The sequence below is a fragment of the Puma concolor genome, chromosome F2 (genome assembly GCF_028749965.1).
Source record: "Puma concolor isolate L17-30 chromosome F2, mPumCon1.1.hap2, whole genome shotgun sequence".
Taxonomy (NCBI): domain Eukaryota; kingdom Metazoa; phylum Chordata; class Mammalia; order Carnivora; family Felidae; genus Puma; species Puma concolor.
The window spans coordinates 2023598-2035906 of NC_141684.1; the positions used below are offsets into that span (position 1 = coordinate 2023598).

The window sequence follows — 12309 nt, forward strand, 5'->3', positions numbered from 1 at the left end:
CTCGGTCCCTCGGGCACCCGCTCAGGCACTCTTGTCCCCGGGCTGGCCTGGTGTGGTTCTGGCCCCCAGAGCAGAGGGCTGGGCCGGAGCCACAGGCTCCCAGTGTGTGCAATGGAGGAACCTTACCGTCTGGTGCCCAGGAGGCATCAGCAGAGCCCTGCCGGGAGGTGGGACAGGAGACCCTCGTCCTGACGGAAGGACACGGAGACCCGGAGCTTAAGAGTGTGGGAGGGGGCCGCCCCCTGGGTTGTCGGCAGAGCCCGGCCAGGTGCCCGGCCGAGCACCCGGCTTTCCTGAGACCTGGACGTCTCCCTCTGGCCGCGGAGCTGACGGTGTGCGTTGCTGTCGGTGACCGTCCCGTACTGCGTGCTCAGCTGACCATCTCTTCTCTCCTCCCCACCCTTCTGTTCCTCCCGTCTCCCTCTATTATTTAACAGAAAATTGCAGAAAAGTCCAGAGCCCTGCTTCCCGCTGCGCAGAGGGGCGGCACGCAGCAGGTGAGTGCTGAGGGACCGCCACGGTCGGGGGGGCATTAGGTGACGGCACAGAGTCCACTCACTGCCCTCGGTGCTTGGGGAGGCGCAGGGGGCGCCGAGGGAAGAGGCCCCATCTGGGGGAGGGGGATCTGAGTTGATGAAGGACCTTTTAGAAAGCCGGTATTCTGGCCTCAGTCCTCTGGCGCAGGCTTGAGACGGGGTACTGGGGGCTGACCGTCTGCTTGCCTTCAGGACGGGCTTGTTCCCGCCAGCCCTCCCGGGGGGAGAAACGGGTAGAAACTGGAGTCCTACACGAACAGGGCAGGGAGTGGACGGGAACCGCGTCTGAAGGTGCAGTGGCTGAGACTTCTCCAAAAGTGTCCAAATATTTCAAGCCACGGGTTGAAGAGCCTCCGTCATACACAGGATAAATTTACCCTGTTCCTTAAAAACCACCCTTACTCGTATCATAATAAGATTTTGAAAACCTAAGACAAAGATAAAATCCTAACAGCAGATTAAAACCTGAGGAAAGAAGTCATGTCATTTTATTTTTTAATGTTTGTTTATTTGTTTACTTATTTTTAATGTTTATTTATTTTTGAGATAGAGACAGAGCATGAACGGGGGAGGGTCAGAGAGAGAGGGAGACACAGAGTCTGAAACAGGCTCCAGGCTCTGAGCTGTCAGCACAGAGCCCGACGCGGGGCTCGAACTCACGAGCCGCGAGATCACGACCTGAGCTGAAGCTGGATGCTCAACCGACTGAGTCACCGAGGCGCCCCAGTGTTTATTTATTTTTGAGAGAGATAGAAACCGAGTACAAATGAGGGAGGGGCAGAGAGAGAGGGAGACACAGAGTCTGAAACGGGCTCCAGGCTCTGAGCTGTCAGCACAGAGCCCGACGCAGGGCTTGAACCCACAAACCGCGAGATCACGACCTGAGCCGAAGTCAGACGCTTAACTGACTGAGCCACCGTGGCGCCCCAGTGTTTATTTATTTTTGAGAGAGATAGAAACCGAGTACAAGTGAGGGAGGGGCAGAGAGACAGGGAGACACAGAATCCGAAGCAGGCTGCAGGCTCTGAGCTGTTGGCACAGAGCCCGACGCGGGGCTCAAACTCACGAGCCGCGAGATCATGACCCGAACTGAAGCTGGACGCTCAACCGACTGAGACACCCAGGCGCCCCAGAAGTGATGTTATTTTTAAAGGAGCGACAAGACTCACACCCGACTCTACGGTAAATCAGTAGAAGCCAGAGGACAACGGGCAGAAAGCAATCGCTCATGTGGAAGTTTGCATTTGGTGAAGGTAGTTTTCAGAAATGAAGGTTGAATGAAAACATTTTTAGAGAAACACAAACCGAGGGCATTTATCGTCAACAGAACTCTGACGGTAGCAGAGGGAAAGTGGTCCCAGGCGGACGTGCGGCAGCAGGAAGGGACGGTGCGTCCTGGGAACGCTGACGTGAGGACACGTGTGAGGCAGTGCGGCTGGTGAATAGTGGCCCCGGCCGTGGGGTCTGGCTGTGGGGCAGGGGGAAGTGCTCGGCCGGCAGCACAGGAGGAGGAGTAGCTGCGAGAGAGCGTGCGACGTCCCCGTCCTCTGAGGAGTGATGAGAACCCTGATCTGAGGCGGCTGCCTGTTGCGTTAGGCAGGTGACACTAAAGGACAACATAAGAATATGAATTGTAAGATAAGGAGCATATGAAATAACGAAGGGTTAATTTAAAAGAAAACACGGGTGTCTGAGTGGCTCGGTGAGTTAAGTGGCCTTCTTTTGGTTTTGACTCAGGTCCGTGATCTCACGGTTTGTGAGTTCAAGCCCTGCATCAGGCTCTACACTGACAGCCCAGAGTCTGCTTGGGATTCCCTCTCCCTCTCTTTCTGTCTGTATCTGTCTCATGTCCTCTCTCTCTCTCTCTCTCTCTCTCTCTCTCAAAAATTTGGAAAGAAAGCAAAAAAAGAAAAAAAACAAAAAACAGGAAGGAAAGTAGGAAACAAGTTGTAAGGTGGTGGATTTATACCAAATTCACTTATGAATTAGGAGAATGGCCTAACCCCTCTGCTGAAAAGGCACACATTGGCAGATTTGGGTAAAAGAAAAAACCAGCACTTGTAAGCAACACACTTTAAATCCAGGAGAATGTTGAAACTAAAAGGATGGTCAGAGACAAACTATGAAACCAAAGAAGACTTGTGTCCGGTGCTGATATCTGAACGAGCGAGTCCGTGTGAAGAAATGTCGCTGCCGACAGAGGTGTGCTTCACGGGGATGACACGGTAACTCAGATGTAAGATGTAATTCTGTATAGGCGCCTAATAACATAGCCTCAAAATACACAAGACAGAACTGATAGTAATAAAAGGAAAAATGGTAAATCCACAATCGTAGTTGGAAGTGTTAACCCAGCCGTCCAAATGACTGATGAGGTGAACAGAGAAAAGTTCAGTGAGGATCTAAAAGACTCGTCACAGTTAAGGAATACACTTCCGCCCAAGTGGACATGTCACTGCAGCCAGCCACAGGGGAGCGAGCATTCTCTGCAGGTGCACAGCACACGCTGAGTCCAGTCTCGACGGATTCCAGAGGGTTGGTGTGACCCTGAGGACACTCAGACTGGCTCAATTAAACTCACATTTGGTAACAAAAAGGAAATTGCCACGCTTGAGAAGTGAAAGAATACAGTTTGAAGGAACCCATGAATCAGAGAAGAAGTCACAGCAGAAATTAGAAACCATCGTGAACAAAAATGAGAATGGCTCCAAGTTAAGACCTGTGGGTGCAGCCAGGGCAGCTCCCAGAGGGAAACTCACAGCTTTAAATTCTTCCACTAGGAAAGAAGGAAGGATGAAAAATCACAGCTCTGATTCTCAATCTCAAGAAGCTAGAAAAGCAACAATAAATTAAATCCTAAGAAAATATATAGGAAAAGAAACCCAGAAATCAATGGAGTGTAAAATAGATACATAATAGACAAATTCAACAAAGCCAAAATTTGACTTTTTAGAAGGATTAATGAAAATAATGAACTCCTACAAGATTAATCACAATACAGAGAGAAAATACAAGTTACTAGTATCATGAATGACAATGGCTATAGCACGGATCCTACCAATCAGAAACAGCAGAGGTATGAAGATACTATGATACAACTTTATGCCGATAAATTTGACAACTTAGGTAAAATATAAATTGTTTTAGGAAAATGTAAGTTACCAAGACATACGGAGTCTGAAAAGTCCGGTGTTTATTAAAAAAAATGAAATCAATAACTAAATAATTTCCATAGTTAAAATCCCACCAAGAAAACCGTAGACCTAGATGGTTTTATTGGTGAATTCTTCCAGTGTTTGAGGAGTAAATATTACCAGTTTATACAAACTCTTAAGTATCTTAAATATCAAGAGGGAACACCTCCCACCTGGCCTTAGGAGGCCACCAGACCTTGATTCCAAATTCTTCCAAGGATATCACAAAAAGGAAAGTAACATGTTCTCTCGTGAGCACAGGAGCAAAAGCCCTAGCCAAATCACGAATAGACCGAATCTAGCAATATGTGATGGGGCAGTACATCATTATAAAGTGGGTTTAGTCTGGGAATGCAAGGTTAGCTGACATCCAGAAATAACCTGTGTCAGCTGCCATATTAATGGAGTAAGTAAGAAAATTTACTTGATAGTCTCAGTAGGGAAGATCACTTGGTGAACTTCAGCACCCATTTAGGGTGAGGAGAGAGACTCGGCAGACGGGTAGGTAGGAATGCCTTTAATCTGATGATGGGTGTCTTCAAAACCCCACAGTTAGCATCACACCTACTGGGGAGATGTTCAGATCTTTCCTCCTGCGACTGCGGACAAGACACTGTGTCTAGTCGTATCACCTCTACTCCCCGCTGCGCTGGAGGGCGTGTCCAGTGCACTAAGACATGAAAAATAAATGAAAAGTAGAAGAATTGGGGCGGAGGAAAGCACTTCAGAGACATGACTGCATTACTAGGAAAGGTGATCGGATCTGCAGATAAACTTAGAATTAGTAAGTGGGTGTAACAGGGTCAGTAGACAAGAAAACATCGTGCTAGCAAAAGACAGCTTGAAAGTGAAATTTAAATGCCACTTGTATTAACATCAAAACTGAAAGAGGCCTTTGAGTGGCTGTTTGAACAAGAGTCCCGCCATGCAGTAGGGAATGGAAGGTCCGTTCAGGGCTTGACGCCGGACCGGCTGGGGGGTTGAACTGGGAAAAAGGATCCTGTTGAGCAGATGGCCAGTCCAAGTGCAGACACCCCAGCCCCTGCATCCCAGTGTCGGGGTCGCCAGGGAAACGGTGCAGTCAGTTACCGATAGAACAGTGCTGTGCTCACACAGAGACTAGCTGGCAAGGCCAGCTCCTGCGGTGGGCATGTCCTCCGTGGCCAGTGGGGCCCTCCCGGTGATGAGGCGGGGTCGTTGGCTTGCACGCATCCCTCTTGTGCTGCAGCGACAGGCCCCTGTCCACCCCGCCCCCGCCCCCCACCCGCAGTGGGCTTGGCTGAGTGCCACGTGATGCAGGTGCTTTGGCCGAACAAAGGAGGACGAGTTGAGTCTTAAACAGGGAAGGACGTTGTCGTCCAAGGCGCCAAGCCTGGCACAGCTGTGAAGGCTCTGTCTCTTGGTGAGAAAGTGCCCCAGGCCACGGCCCATTCTTACGTGGCCGAGAGGGGCCGGGAGCCCGCGTGCACGCGACTGCCATTGCCAGCATATCCTTTACCGTAACCCACCCCGTGCACAAAGAGCACTTCAGCTGGATCACAGACATACATGTGAAGGATAAAGCAACGAAGCTTCTAGAAGATACCATAGGGGTCTATCTTCACATCTTTATGGTGAGCTAACGTTTCTTACACAGATGAAAATGTACTAAGTATAAAGAAGAGACTTTGTTAGATTAATGCACCCTGAAGAGAGTGAAGAAGGCATTAAAGAAGGTGTTTACATAACGTGTATCTGAAAAGGACTTATGTCCGTAACATGTAAAGGTCTCCAACAAACCAATAAGAGAAAGGCAGACAGCTACTTTCAAAAACCTGAAAGGACAAAAGCCATAGGCACATCACAGAAGGGGACATCCAAATGGCAGGTGGGGACACGTGTGCTCAGCATCTGCCATCAGAAGAGGGAAAGTGACCCAACGGTGCTGTCACCACACGTCGCCCTGTACCACCAAAGTAACTAAGAACAGTCAGACACGCAGGAAAACACCCAGTCTGGTGAGGATGCGGGGCGGCCGGCAGCCTCGTGTCCTCCCACTGGAAGTGTGGAGCGGCACCGCCACTCTGGGACACCGAAAGGTTCACTGGAGTCACGCATTTTCTTTCCCGTGACCTCGCCATTCCACCCCAAGCACAGAGCCGGGGGAGATGCACACGTGTGCCCACCAGAGGTCACACTGAAGAGTGCCCGTGGCAGCCGGACATGAGACAGCAGACTCCTGGGAAGGGAGCCAGCCTTCAGCGGAACGGCGAGATCTTCAGTGCGGAATTCACGCGCAGAAGCCTGTCGCCAGCCAGGCACCCCGGCGTGACCTCGGACAGGATGGCGAGCCAAAGAAGCCTGAAACCAAGGAGGACGGAGATCAAAAGCAGGCCAAAGTGGTGGGCAGTGTTAGAAGCCAGACGGTGTTTTCCTTGGCTGGGGGCAGCCGAATGACTGGGGGGCTGGAGCGGCCCTTCTGGGGTGCTGGGACGCTGGCAGTGCTCGCGGTCTCTCCCATCTAAGAATTCAGACCCGCACGCTTCTGATTCGGGCATCGGACTGTACGTAGATGTGTTGTGTCTCAGCAGAATTTTTAGAAAAGGAAGGGAAGGGTCAGCAGTGCTTCTGAGAAATTGTGAAAGATCAGGTTATTTCCGGGAGTTCTGCAGACTGGAAACGACGCGATGACAATCGTCCCCCGTTCGACGCGGGCACCGTTGCTGCCCCGATGCCGCAGACTGCGTGGCTGCTGGCGGCGGTCCTGGCGGGAGTGACGGGTGCCCAGCGGCCCCCTTCTCCCATCTGAGCCGAGTGTCCGCCCTCCGGGCTGTGGCTGGCGGCCACGTGGGCCAGTCTCAGGCCAGGTGAGGCCCAGGCGGTGTGTGTGGGCTGGCTCCCGCCCCTCACGGGGCACCGTCCGTGGTCTGTGCTGCCGTTGGCCAGCTCGGCACAGATTTCCAGCAGAGGTGCGCGTGGCCGCGGCCGCGGCGGGAAAAACACGCCTCACCTTCCTGTGCTCCCCAGAAATCCTGCCTCACCGCCCCGCTGGGCACAGGGCGGGAGGGCCCCAGCTCTGTTATTTCATGTGGCTGTTGGGGGAAGGGTTGCTACAGTCCTGCCAGTTCCGACGTTCTGGGCTTTGACAAGTCTCCAGAAACTTCCGTTAGCTCACAAACAGTCATTTACTCTGTGGAGAAATTGATGACCAGGCTTGGGCTGTGAAACAGAAGCAGTTTTCCCAGGCCTGGGACCGGCGCGCACCCTGACCCCTGCCCTCCCACGGGTCACGGGTGTTCCTGCGCGGAGCCCAGGGTCGGAGTGTGCGAGAAAGTGGCCCGTTTCCCAGAGCCCCCGGGAACCCTGGGACCCTGGTGTGCCTCCTCCCCGCCTCCCTGAAGGCGCCGCAGGCCTTGCTTCTTCTCACGGGAAACCACTCACAGCCCCGAGGTCCGGCAGTCACGTTGGTTTGTGGGTCTCTTCCGTACAGAGCGGGACCCAAACCGTCGGCCTTGGAGGGAGGAGAAAGCCCTCTTTGTTGGCCGCCTCCTGAGCTGGAAAACCATCACAGGGCTGTCCCCTCCACGCCGGCCCCAGCGTCTTGCCAGCAAATCCCTAATCCCCAAATCGGGTCTTTGTGAGGAGAATAAAGGGACACTTTCTGATCCTTGCACGAGGTCAGGCGTTCAAGCCATTTCTTGCTGCCCTGTCTTGACACGAGCCGCTCAGGGAGTGCGGCCCGTACCTGGGGAGGCGTGGGTGGGCCGTACCCCGGGAGGCGAGGGCACCTGGGGAGGCGAGGCACGCAGACGCCCTTTGCTCCCAGCTTTCGTGCTGCTTCCGCGGAGCCCCAGACTCCGGGGGAGGTCACATGGTGCCCCGTGGCACGTCTGTCACGGGCATGTCTGACTGCTTCCGTTAGTGGGTCTGTAGGGATCCTTGTATAGGAGCACTGTGGTCTTCCAGTGCCTTCTCCGGGGGCAGATGCAGTGAGGGTTCCTGTGTCCTGTCCCCGGCTGCACAGTGAGGGGGCCCCGGGGCAGCTGTCACCTCGGGGGATTGTCGCATGTCCCTGGGAAGCACCAGGCCCTGTGGAGCCTCCCGCTGCTGCTGATCTGGGACGGCCTGGGGGGGCGGGGGTGGGGGGAGGCGGTGCACACGCTCCCGTCTGGGGGCGACACCGTGGCTTCCACGCAGGAACCCGCGTCTGTGTCCCGAAGCCTGCCCGCGCTCACCTCCTTTCCTTGTGCGCCTGTGGACGGCAGTGAGGTTTCCCGTCCTGACCCCGGGGTGGGGTGTCAGCCCCGTGCCGTGGGGGTAGACCCTGGGCTGGGGGATCCGGGGAACTCCCCAGGGCCTTGCCACCTGGGCCAAGGCGCCGGCAGGCAGCAGGGGGGCCCCACAGGGTCGCTCCTGTGGGGGGCGCTGCTGTGTGGCGGGCACCGGGGGGGTGTGGGGTCGTCGTCCCGTTCTGCAGATGAGGACGCCGAGGCCCGGAGAGCGTGCCGGCAGGCGCTGGGCCAGACGCCGTGGCTCGGCTGCGTGCCAGCCCCTCCTGGCACTGCTCGCTTCCTCCCGCCCACATCGGGAAGGGGGGGGTGGTAATTGCCACCTTGGACCAGTAGTGCTTGTCAGCGGATTTTTTGGGTCTTTTATTTTATATTCACGTATCCACGTATTTATTTACGTAAAGGCCTCTGCTGACTCTGGGGGAAGGGGCTCTGCCCGTGGCATGTGGACTGGGGGAGGACGTGGGCTCTGGAAGGAGAGCTGGGTGAGTGCGGGCCTCACGGTGCCCTCCTTGCGCGAGGGTGAGCGCGTCCACCGCACAGGGCGTGGGCGGCACTGGAGAGAGCACCTGTCCCTCCGGGGCTCCTAGTGGTGGTCCCGTGGTCACGAGGGCCTCCCGCAGGCAGGTCGCCCGGGCTGTCCAGCCGTCCCTGTGTTTCCTCGGTGTCGTCGCCCATGCACACGTGGCTTTCAGGGTGTCCTGGGCCTGCCCGTGCTGGCGTCGGTGAGAACCGCGCTGAAGCCTTTGTGTCTGTGCACGGAGCTCCTGGCGTCCGTCTGCCGTGTCCCCAGGCCTGACGCAGGGTGGGCGGTCACGGGCCCTGAGCGCGCGCGGCACAGGCTGTGTTCTCCCTGCTGCCCAGGCCATCTGGAGGCCGCCTGGCGGGCCGTGGTGGCTGTGGCACGGCCAGCACCCTGCCACGTGGCCGAGTGGCACAGGAGAGCAGGAAGGTGGTCTCGTCATGAAGGGAAAGGAGAGGATAGGCAGGTGGTGGCTTCTGAAGCCTCCTTGCGGGCTGACCACCGCAGAGCGACATGGAGTCTGGGGAGGGAGGCCCCGAGACGGACGTCCCGCCCTGCGTCTCGGCCCCGGCCCGTCGCCAGCACGCACGAGGGGCTCAACAGGAGCTCGGGGCTGGCACTGGGTGACTGGGGGCGGCAGCTGTGTCCTGCTCTCCGTCTCTGGGCAGGAGGAGGAGCCGTGGGGCCGGATGGAGGGCAGGAGGGGAGCTGAGGAGGCCCGGGTGCGGCTTGGGGCGCGGAGTCAGCTGGGGAGGAAGCTGCTCCAGCCGTGGGCTCGGACTCACGCCCCCCACTGCCACCCCTGGGCTGGGTGCACCATGGAGCCTTCAGCTGGGTTTCACTTGCTGCCTCTTGTGGGTTCCTTGGTCTCTCGGCCCCAGTGTCCTCGTTCGTAAAACGGGCCCGTAGTGCTTTGTCTTTTGCGGGTGGTCAGGAGTGTCAGAGACAGCTGGCTCGAAGGAGATTTGACACTGGGGGGCCGGGGGGGACCTGGGGCTGCCGGGTGGCTCCGCGTGTCCTCCAGCCTTCCCGGTTGCCCTTTTGGTTTCTTTCTCTTACACACACACATGCACACACGCGTACCCACGCTCACCTCTCTGACACGAAGGAGAGCTTGACTGACCCGGGGGTGGCGGGAGGGGGGGGACCTGGGCTGTGCCAGGCCCAGAATCCCGATGGGGGCAGGGCCGAGGCGTGCACATCCTTTGCGTGAAGCCGCAGCTCCGGCGTGGGGCTCATCCCTACCTCTTGCTCTCCTCGCCCCTGTGCGGTGCCCAGGGTGGAGACAGCCCCCCGCAGGCACCCCAGCTCCCCCGCTCAGGACCCGACACTCGCCGCATTTGTACTCAGAGTATCCCGTCAGAGAGCAGATGGTTAATGGAAGGGAAAAGCCGCCGTTTTACTGGATCCCCAAATTCGGTAAACTAAAGAAATCAGTAAAGAATGAAACCACACGAAAAACCCTCTGGCTTCTCTTCCCCGCGGCCTGGTCACAGCGAAGGGGTTCGCAGGACGACACGCGGTCCCCGGTGGCACGCAGCCCCAGCCGTGTGGGAGCCCACGCCTCGGTTTCCGCAGCTCCCGCTGGGACCCACGGCCGCCTCCGGAACCGGTGGGCGCGTGGCCTCCCGTGAGAAGCTGCGGTTTGTGTTGGTGTGTGAACAGGTTTCACCAGGAGCTGGGGACGCCAGGACTCCTGCGCTCTGGCGGGGTTGTGGGGGTCTGCCGGGGGCGCCCCGTAGCCGGGCCTGGGACGGCCAGAGGCCGGCATGGCGTGTCCACCGGACCCTGATCGCTGGGGCAGCCCTGTGAGGGCGTCCCCCCCAGGCAGCCCGCCAGAGGCCCCGTCGGGGCTGCAGAACCCGGGCCGTGGGGCCTCTCCCCTCCCAGGAGTGTGGGGTGGGGGGGAGCGTGCGCAGCCCCGGAGGCTCCTGGTGCCCAGAGCCGAGCACTTAGCCCCGACGTGGAGCTGCCGCTGCCGGCCCGGAACAAGGCCGTTTCCTGGGCCGCACCCAGGCTAACCGGCCTATCTCTGTTGCCAGCAGAGTCCCCGGGCCCCTTTTGCTGAGCTGCCCGATGATGAGAAGATCTTTAACGGGGGTGACGGCATGTGGCAGGGCCAGGAGCAGGCGCTGCTTCCCGAGATCACTGAGGAGGACGAGGAGGCCATCCGGCTGCGCGAGGAGGCCATCCTGCAGATTGAGGTGAGGCCCTGGCCTGGCGAGTGTGCGCGTGTGTGCAAGCGGGGGCGTGACCGTGTGAGTCCCCACACCGGTGGCCCCTGTCCCTGGACACCGGAGGTGCATCGGGAATGCAGGAGGGCTGCTGGCCCTGCCAGTGGGGGGCTTGAAGCCCTGTGAGCCCCGCCCCCCCCTTCTCCCCTCAGCCTCCCTCTGCTCATCTGCAGGGGGAGGGGGAGCCTCTTGCAGGGGCTGGGGTTCTGGACAAACGTCCTCTGAAAGCAGCTTTGTCTAGAGAAACAGGGACCTGGGCAAGATGGTCAACTGAGTCACCAGCTCAGGACCTGTTGCCGTGTCTCCTGTCCCACCCTGAAGGAGGTGGATGCCCCCCCAGAGAGGCGGGGTTCGGCCCCTTACTTCTGGGGTCCCCCCACTGCAGCCGCTGCCTCGGTGAAGCCCCCACCCCCTCACCCTGTCCTGATCCCCCAAGGGGAAGGTGCACCTGTTCGGGGCCCTGGCAGGAGGCAGCACCGGAGACAGGCCTTTGCTCTCCCTGAGACACCAGATAAGGACCAAACACGTGCACGCCCACGCCTCTCTGTTGGCACAACAGGACTGACTTTCCACCAGAGGCTGACAAGGGGGTCCAAGCATGGTCACCCTTAAAGACATGGGGGGCTGGGGTCCCTAGAGGGGGATCTGCTGTTGTCTCTGGCTCAAGAACTGAGGTCCTGCAGGAAGGGCCCGCAGCCCTGCTGTCACCGTGGGCGGTGAGGGCAGGGGCAGGGGCCAGGCGGGAGGGTGCTGCTCTCCATGATGGGGCCTCATCCTGGTGCCCAGGGAGCGGACCCTGCCGACCGAGTGCATGGCCCGGGGCGTGAGGACAAGGGTGGGGCCAGGAGCCCCTGAGTAGGTCGAGGCCCACCTCTGAGGTGGGCTGTGGGGTTCCTCGTGCCTTGCTGTGGTTCTCTGTGTGGTGAGCATAGGTGGAGGGGTGGGCTTCACCAGGGGTGATGGGCCCCACGTGGAGGCCTGTGCGGGGCAGCCGAGCTGGAGGGGCCTGGGGCTGCGGGCCAACCTGGGGCCTGAATCCAGTCAGTCCTGTCTGTGGGCCTCGGAGCCTGACGGGGGTCAGCGGGGGACTGCATGGACTGTGGCCAGCTGTGTGCTGAGCCTCAGTTCCCTCCTCTGCCCCACGAGGGTGGCGTGGGAGCAGCCAGGGGCTTGCCATGGTGCTCCCAAGGCCGCGTGCCAGTGCACCTGCGACGTCCCCTCTCCCTCCCCCAGTGCTGCAGCTGGTCCCAGTGACAGCTTCTCCATGTGATGAGTGAGCCAGGGGCAGAGGCCAGGCTGGAGTCCCAGGGACAGACGGGTGTCCCCCGGCCCCCACGGGGCCAGCCTGGAGCCTAGCTGCTCAGGGTGATGGGGGTTGTCTGTCCAGAGCTGGAGAGGACAGCGGACCGTGGTGTGGGCGGGTTGTGGGGAGCAGCCTCAGGAGACACAGGGGTGGCTCACACTTGAGTTGCTGGCAGCTTCCCTGTGGAGCTGAGCAGGCTCTTGCCACCCCCACAACCTGCCCCCCACGGTCTCCCCTTTGCCTTGGTTGCT

The 12309-nt window shown here is 58.4% G+C and overlaps 1 protein-coding gene across 15 annotated transcripts in view; it reads left to right on the forward strand.

Moving 5' to 3' along the window:
* TSNARE1 (t-SNARE domain containing 1) overlaps window positions 1-12309 on the forward strand; it is a 154581-nt gene that overhangs the window by 72145 nt on the left and 70127 nt on the right. For 12 of the 15 annotated variants that reach the window (XR_015246781.1, XR_015246782.1, XM_086695482.1 and 9 more), the window contains 2 exons: window positions 438-497; window positions 10564-10725. Coding sequence is in view for 13 of the 15 variants with exons in the window: in XM_086695482.1 (XP_086551608.1) it covers window positions 438-497; window positions 10564-10725 (222 nt within the window). In the remaining 2 variants the exon portion in view is untranslated. The remainder of the gene's footprint in view (window positions 1-437; window positions 498-10563; window positions 10726-12309) is intronic. The other 3 variants (XM_086695488.1, XM_086695484.1, XM_086695477.1) reach the window with 1 other exon arrangement.